This window comes from Neophocaena asiaeorientalis, unplaced genomic scaffold (assembly GCF_003031525.2).
Source record: "Neophocaena asiaeorientalis asiaeorientalis breed wild unplaced genomic scaffold, Neophocaena_asiaeorientalis_V1.1 scaffold815, whole genome shotgun sequence".
Taxonomy (NCBI): domain Eukaryota; kingdom Metazoa; phylum Chordata; class Mammalia; order Artiodactyla; family Phocoenidae; genus Neophocaena; species Neophocaena asiaeorientalis.
This window is the reverse complement of record NW_020172682.1, coordinates 56725-64704: the sequence shown is the minus strand read 5'-3', so window position 1 is coordinate 64704 and position 7980 is coordinate 56725. Positions and strand designations below refer to the sequence as shown.

At 53.6% G+C, this 7980-nt stretch overlaps 2 protein-coding genes across 14 annotated transcripts in view; both read left to right on the top strand.

The window, feature by feature from the left end:
* Positions 1 to 713, top strand: part of TTYH1 (tweety family member 1) — a 66631-nt gene extending 65918 nt beyond the window's left edge. For 11 of the 13 annotated variants that reach the window (XM_024739798.1, XM_024739793.1, XM_024739796.1 and 8 more), the window contains 2 exons: positions 176 to 256; positions 380 to 713. In XM_024739798.1, coding sequence (XP_024595566.1) covers positions 176 to 256; positions 380 to 413 — 115 coding nt within the window. In that variant the 3' untranslated portion in view covers positions 414 to 713. Of the gene's footprint in view, positions 1 to 156; positions 257 to 379 lie in introns of those variants that run through there. The other 2 variants (XR_003002520.1, XM_024739805.1) reach the window with 2 other exon arrangements.
* Positions 714 to 4481: 3768 nt separating this feature from the next.
* Positions 4482 to 7980, top strand: part of LENG8 (leukocyte receptor cluster member 8) — a 10620-nt gene continuing 7121 nt past the window's right edge. The window contains exons 1-4 of the mRNA XM_024739785.1: positions 4482 to 4622; positions 6272 to 6364; positions 6978 to 7152; positions 7473 to 7574. Coding sequence (XP_024595553.1) covers positions 6327 to 6364; positions 6978 to 7152; positions 7473 to 7574 — 315 coding nt within the window. The 5' untranslated portion in view covers positions 4482 to 4622; positions 6272 to 6326. The remainder of the gene's footprint in view (positions 4623 to 6271; positions 6365 to 6977; positions 7153 to 7472; positions 7575 to 7980) is intronic.

The window sequence follows — 7980 nt, the reverse complement described above, 5'->3', positions numbered from 1 at the left end:
AGGGAGGAGGGGCTGGGGGCCTGGACACCTGGGTCTGAGGGGGGAGGGGCCGGGGTCCTGGACCCCTGGGTCTGAGGGAGGAGGGGCTGGGTCCTGGACCCCTGGGTCTGAGGGCCCACACTACAAAGCCAGATTCCCTAGTCATGCCCTCTCTCGCCCCACATCTCCCTGGCAGGAATCCAAGCGCTTCGTGCAGTGGCAGTCATCTATCTGAGCCCTTCCTCCATGCCAGACTGGAGCCTGTTCCCCATCTCCGGTGAGCATCTAGAGTGACACCCCAGCTCCCAAAGCCAGCCTCTGCCCTCCCTCCTTGGCTCCCTGTGGGCTCCGGGGTGGCCCTTCTGCCTGCATCTGGTCCGATCTTTGTCTCTCTCTGCAGTTCCTTCCCCAGCTGCCGGAGAAGACCCCACTAGCCCAGCCTCACTGGGCTCCTACCACTAACAATTCCCTGGCCACGGACACCTTAAACAGGACTGCCTTCCCGCCTGCCCTGCCCCCTCTATGTGTCCTTAGCCCTGGAAGTAAGCCGAGGGGGTAGGCCAGGGCCCTGAGCTGGCCGGGGAGCGGGCAGACAGCCAGACCCACAGCCTCTCAGCCCTGAAGGGATGTGAGTGCCCCCACCCTACCACACCCCAGTGGGCTTAGGGCCCCTGATCTCCACTTGCGGCACCAACTTGGGAAAGGGTTGATTTGAAATAAAAGGGACGACTTTATTTTACAAGCAGCTGGGTCCTTTTTTCTCCCCTCCGCCAATCTGGCCTTGTGGTTGAGGGGTGGAGATTCTCTTCACCTCTGCTCTCGCCCTGCCTCCTGGCCATCAGGTGTTTCTCTCCTGTCTAGGCTCTGCAGCAGTTCCAAAGGGATTGTTCTTAAAAAAAAAAAAAAAAAAAAAAAAAAAAAAAAAAAAATCCCCCCCACCCCTGATCTAAAAGCAGCACACATGTCCTGACGCAGGAGGAGACGCATATCCCTGGAACAGAAGACACAGCCTAGAAATAGATCTCCGTGTGTGTGTACATATGACAGAAGACAGATTTCAAGTCAGGGTGAAAAGGACTGGTTTCGAAGGAATGCTGACATGATTAGCTCTCCAGCTGGAAGAAAACAGTCTACATACAATATGGGTGGAAAGCCTAAATGTAGACAAGGGACAGAAGTATTTCAAGGGAAAAGAGGAGACTTTTGTATATTGTATATCTCGGTTGGAGGGGGAGGATTTTCAGCAAGGTATCCTAAAGACGGAAAGGAAGAGATAACTTATTTGACAACTTGTGGAGTGAAAAAAATACCGTAAAGTCAAGAGGCAAATTGACAGTCTGGGGAAAACAGTTTGTTTTTCTAACAACACACATGGCAAAGAAATAGGTAATTCTTAACACATACGTATAATCTGCAAAGCTTCCACAAACCATGAAAAAGATGACTTAACTTGAAAATAAGCAACTAAGATGAACATTCAGTGAAGTGAAAATCCCAATGCCAGTGAACAGACTAAAGGGTATTCGAACTCTAATAATTAGGAAGTGCACCGTGAAACAAGCAGAAACTTTGTTTTCACCAGCCAGTGAAAAAGAATTATTATGAAATTAAAATGATAAGATTATCATAAAAGGAAAGGAGGGCTCACGTCCCATGCTGGCAAGGATGTGTCAGAACAGCTCATGCACCACTCCTGAGGCTATGAGCTGCAGTCCAATGGAAAACATAGTCTGCTCACATGTGATAGACCCTTTGACCCGACAGTCCTACTTTTGGGAATCAATTTATGGAAATAAAGTAGAGACACGTAAGAATGCATTTTAGGCGCCATTTGCTGCAACGATACTTCGATCAGCTAAACTCTGGAAACTAAAGTCCGTGGAAAGAGGACGAGCGCGGTAAACCGCTGTACATCAGGGGTCTCGGAACGTGACAGCTCTCGGCTGGGTTTGGAATCTTGGGAGAAAGCCTGAGAGAGGAGAGATTTGAGGTGGGAGTGACAGACAATGGCTGCAGAGCGGGCAAACGCAGAGCAGGATCCCTGTGGTTAAGAGCCCAGGCCTGCTCTCGACCACCAGGTGGATGTGGGTCGTCACTCGACTAGCTGGGCCTCAGCTGTGTCATCCATCAGAAGGGTGTCAAAGACAGCTCCCCAGTCCCTCCTCAGCAATTCCAAAATCCAAAGGGCTCTGTTAGACCAAAAGTCTTCCCTGAACTCACTGGGCAGCAAAGCCCAGCCTGGCACGAGGTTACTTACAGACCATTTCCCTGCCTGGTGTGAATGTCCATCTATTTCTCTACAGAAACACCGACGGGGTTACTTCCAAGTGCTGGGCGGGGTACTGAGGGTACCGTGTCCTCTGTGGAATATACACCATGTTCTCTCTTGAAAGTCTGAAAAATCCTGAATCCCCAAACACGTAAACAGCCCCAAGGGTTTCAGGTCAGGGCTTGTTGGCCCGGAGTGCCGGATGTCAGGTATCCAGCGGGGGCCTGCCGTAGGGGATAGCTCCACGCTTGCTAATCATTTCCATCTTGTACACCGAAAGGAATGTTCAAGGAAGCCTTCGATGTGTGGGCCTGAAGCTGGGAGAGAGAAATGGATCACAGTTTCCAGAGAGGGACACGGGGGGGGGCCACCCTCATGGACTCACTAATTCTCATGACTGGGTGAGCTGTCTGGCCCTGGGGTTGGCCCATCTGCACTTTTAAGCCGCTTTGCTCTCAAATACTGCCCTCTAGTGACTCTGAGTCTGTGTCTGGAAGCTGGTGTAGGATGCTCAAAAGTACCCTGAGATTCAGGCTGCCTGATTTCCTGCCAAGGGGCCTGGGAGTGATCTTTAATCAGGAAGCCCTAACCAAGAAATAAAAAACCATTTTGGCCTAACCTTTACAAAAGGGAAATCGATTTTCATTTTTAAATGACACATATGAGGACTTCCACTTCTGAACAAGATGGAGTAACCAGGAACTGGATTTGCTGTCCTTCCTGAAACGACCAAAATGCCAGACAGAATGTGTGAAACGATGGTGCTCAAGACTTGACATCCGGCAAAGAGGGAGGAGGGAGAGTGATCCCTGAGAATTGGAAAACACCTAGGTGACCTCTGAAATTGCCACAGCCTATGAGTTTCTGACCACAGGGCAGGGTACCTCCCTAAGGCCCCACCTAAAAGTGCTCTAAAAAATGAAGTCTACTTTTTAAAAAATGCTCAAGCCAAAAGAAGGCAGAAAAAGAGGAAAAGGGGAACAAAGAAATAGGGGACAAACGGAAACCAAATAGCAAGACGATAGATTTAAATGTAACCTTACCAGTGATCACATTACAATAGTTATAAACACCTCTTTTAAAAGGCAGAGATTGTATGCTTGGGTAAAAAACAAAGATCAAACTATACGTTATGTAAAATAAACACACCTTAAATATAAAAGCTAAAAGTAAAGGGATGCTAAACGCGATGGGGTACCCTGGATTGGGCTCTGGCACATGAAGGAGAAAGGCATATAAAGGGGAAAGTGGTGAAATTCAAATACGGTCTGCAGTTAACAGTACTGTGCCAGTGTTGGTGTCTTAGTTTTAACAAACATACTACAGCATTGGGGGAAACTGGGTGTAAGGTAGGAAGGACTTCGAATTATCTTTGCAACATTTTTGTAAGCCTAAAATTAAAACAAAAAGTTTAATTAAAAAACAAGTAAGAGGATGGAAAAAAAGATCAACTGTGCTAACAGTAACAAAATGACACGCAGTTATCAACAGAAAAGTTTTTAATAACAGAAAATGGGAAGGAAACCGCTGCATCTTAAATACCCCCTGCTATAACTACAGTGACCGGCGCGTGAACCGGACTGGATAATTTTCTCAATCAGAGCCCTGGGTGGAAACAGCTGGCATACTCAAAAGATTAGTTGCAAGGAGTTCAAAGAAGGGCCTTTTTAACTTGGGATGGTCCCAATTCCTCAGCCGGACATCGATGGCCTTTCAGGATCTGCTACCTGCCCACCTCCACAGATCTATCTCTTGACGCCAGGACCCCGCACACTTCTGTTCTGCCACAGCCACCTGACCCCCGCCGTCTCCCACGGTACGCTCGTTTCCCGCCTCTGTGTGTTAGCACACGCCATTCCCTCTGCCAGGTACGCCATTCCAGTTTTAGTTACTAGGGAAGCTCCCCTTTCCGGCTGGAGGCTGTTCTCATGTTCTCTTGCCTTCTTTGGGTCCATCATTCTCTTCCCTCGTCTTCCACATCACTACACGATGGGTAGTCTTAGAACTCTCATCACACCAATTTGTGTCTAGGAATAGTAATGGCTACCACCAACTAAACCAAAACAAGGAGGCGTGGTAGGGCGCGGAACCTGCGAACTACGCCGCGCGTGTCCCCTCGGGGCCACCGTCCCCATCCCGGCTTCCGGCTTGCATTAAGAACGCCCACCGCGTGGTTGCGTAGGCGGAAGGGGGCGTCTATTGGCTGCCTGGGGACGAGGGAGGCGGGGCGAGGCCTTCGCGTGACGTCAAGACGCCACGATCCGAGCGTCGAAGCCCAAGGAAGACAAGAGCCAGCCGGGTGGGGAGCAGTCCTGCGGCCGTGTTGCTATCATTCGGTGGCGCCGCTGACAGGTCCCAGGGGCATACGGACGAGGTGGGTGTACCGAGCGGCGGCGGGCGGGCGGGCGGAGGCGGCGTTTCCTTTTGGCCTTACGCCCCGCGGGCCCCGAGGCCTCGGCGGCGGTTGGACCAACAGACGCCGCGCGCGAGCGACGACAGGGTGTGGAGGAGCCCGGGCCACTGGGCCTGCGCACGAGTGGTGGGGAGTGCGGCTGCGCACCCTGGCGCCTGCGCCGTCGGCCTCTGCACCCGCGCTCGGAATTCTTGGGCCCAGAGCACCCCTTTTCTTCAACCCCAGTTGACCCGGCAGTTCCTTCGGGAGGACCACGTTGACCCTGGCGACGGGCGGCCCTTGCGCTGTCTTCTTCCCCCCACCCGGGGACGTGGTGCGCACGCGCGGCTTGGCCGGGGCGGTGGCTCCGGGGCCAGTGGCGAGGATCCAGGCGAGCTCTTCCTCCACCCTAGCTCTCTTGTGCCTTCCCTGGGCCTGCGGGACGGCCAGGTGCCCCCTTGCCTCCGGTTCTCGCCCCAGCCCAGAAACCTCCTCCCTCCAGGCTCCCCCTAGACCTTACCCCCACTTTTCTTCCTGTCCCGGGGCTCCACCCACTATCCCCACTCGTGATCCCCCCACCTCCCTGCCCCCAATCTTTCCGCCCAGTTCCGTTCGGTCTCTTCTTTATGGCTTGTTTTCTCTAGGCTTTTTTCCAGTTCCAGACTCCTTACATCTCCACTTCTTGTAGGATTTTCGGGTTCTCCAGCGGGACTCGCCTTTGAGCACCCCCATACTTCTCAGTTCCTCCCTCAAGTCTAGGCCCCCCGATTCTTGCCCCCAGGACATTCCTTCATGTTCTTGCTGTCCTGTTCTCTCCACCCCACTCCAAGTCCCTAAAGATGTTTTGGACCTCTTTGGGCGTCCCCAAAGCTTTCTCACCAGACCCCCAACCAAGGGGCTCGTCTCTTCTCTTTTCCCAGGTCTACTCCTGCTTCTAGGAACCTCCCATGTACGTTTTTCTCTATCCTTAGGGGGCCTTCCTGAAATTAGTCTTTTAAGAGCTTTTTAAGAACTCATTTCTTCACTCCCAGGGTTCCTCTCTGGCACCCTCAACTTCTTCCTGCTCCAGGAGTAACTTCCAGAAATCGGCTTTTTCTCCCAGACTTCTGCATTCTCCAGTGTTCTCTTTTCTCAAGGCTTCCTCAAACGCTTCCCTCTTTACAGACTTTCTCTCAGGGGTCTTTCCAGGTCTTCCAGCCTGGAGGTTCACTTAGCCCCTGTTTATTAGAGCTTCTTCTCAGAAGCCATCTTCCTCCTTGCTCCTTGCCTGAGGTCCCCCACCCTGCCCTCTGACGCTGTCCCTGTTTCGGGGTTTCCCTCGAACCCTTCCCTTTCTTCATATGGGTTTCTGATCCTTCTCTTTCTCTTTGGGAAACTCATTTGGACTTCCCTGTTTTCCAGTCCTTTGTTTTCCACCTAGAGCACTGCAGAGGGGCCAGGGTCTTTCCCTCAGGCTGTAGCCCTTTAATTCCACACCCAGAATTCTCTTCAGATTGTTTACCCCTTGTCTCCTCCTTTCTCAGACTCCCTTTTCTGTCGGCTTCTCGTGAGCCCATTTGCTTCTCTTCCCTATGTGTTGACCTGTCTCTTGCTCCTCCTGGAGTCTCCCTAATTCATTCTTTTTCTTGCAGACAGTGAAAAAGCAGTCTGGCTCCCGAGGCCCACCCCGTACACCCCAGGGTCCAGATGGCGGCCAACGTGGGGGATCAGCGTAGCACGGATTGGTCAGTGAGGCAGAGGGACGGGTCGGAGGGGAGGGCAAGAGGAAGCACGACGCAGTGTTGTCTTCCGGATGGGCCCTCACACAGCATGGGGGACATGGTAGCACAGCCCCTGGGGTGGGGCCGGGGCCGAGGCACTCCTTTGAGCGTTCACCTTTCACAGCGTAGTGCTTGTTTCACGGAAGTGTGATCATTCAGTCCGTGGGCTGTGATTAAGAGGCAGCCTCCAACGCTTAATACTCACTTATTTTTTTGATTCCTCGTTTTTTCCAAAACAGTGTGATGACTTTCTGACCGAGGTGGTATCAGACGGAATTTGTGGTTTCATAAAGCATTTAGATCTGTTAGGCACCAGGCCTTGTTTTAAGTCTCGTGACTACTGGTAATCCTTTGGCTTGAGTTTTAACGTCCGTATGTAGCAGGCATCTGCGAAAGTACCTTAGGTAGGTGATCGCATCTGTCGCTCACTGAAGACTGTGACGCAGAAACTGGCTGTCAGTGTGTCACAGACTAGGAAATTGAGGCTCTGGGATTCAAGCCCTGGGGTTTGCCTGCTTCCGTCCTGCCCACCGTCTGCAGTGGGAGAATGGGCTGACTCGACGTCCCCTTTCTGCAGGTCCTCTCAGTACAGCATGGTGGCCGGGGCAGGCAGAGAGAGTGGCATGGAGACCCCCATGCACGAGAACCCCGAGTGGGAGAAGGCCCGCCAGGCCCTGGCCAGCATCAGCAAAGCGGGAGCTGCCGGCAGCTCTGCCAAGGCCAGCAGCAGCGGGCCCGTGGCCAGTGCACAGGTGAGCTGCGTCCCCTGCGCGGGCGTGGGGCACACGCACACGCTTGGTGTCCTCTCGTATCACCAGGGCAGGGTGCTCTGAGGACATCCCGGGAGCCCTTGAGTAGTGAGTCTGGGGCACCATGTGGTCGTCGTCCCTGGGAATCTAGCCTGAGGAGGGAGGGGTGCTCGTGTCCGGTGGTAGAGGTGGGGGCTTTCTGTGGAGAGATGTGCTCCCAGTTCTGTCCCTTGGCAGTCAACCACCATTAAACAGACCCGCCCTGGTGGGGCCCTGGGCTCCTGCTTCCGGCACTGACGGCACGTGGTTCTCTCCCCTCACAGTACGTGTCACAGGCAGAAGCCTCGGCTCTGCAGCAGCAGCAGTACTACCAGTGGTACCAGCAGTACAACTATGCCTATCCGTACAGCTACTACTACCCTGTGGTGAGTGCCCACCCGGCCCGGCAGGGGCAGGCGGTGGAGGGGCGGAGGTGGGATCAGTCGGGCAGGGTCCGGGGGCGGTGGGTGGATTGACCACAGCAGTGACAGCTGCTGGAGAACCCTCCCTGAGCTCATGGTCCACAAGGTAAACGCCCAGGTCCTTCGGTGGCCACCCACGCTGCCCTTCCTGTGCCCACGTTGCCGCAGAGAGTCCTCCCCCTCAGCGCACACTGAGTCCACTCCCGCCTCAGCCCGTCCCTTGCGTGCTGACACTCGCCGTGCCCTCGCCTAGCAGAGGGCTGTCCGAGAGCGCCTTCAGAGTGCGCTTCCTGGGACAGGCTTTACTTGGAGTGGCATTCCCACTGCTCACCCTGCCACTCGGCTTCTCTGCTTGGCTTTTTTTTTTTTT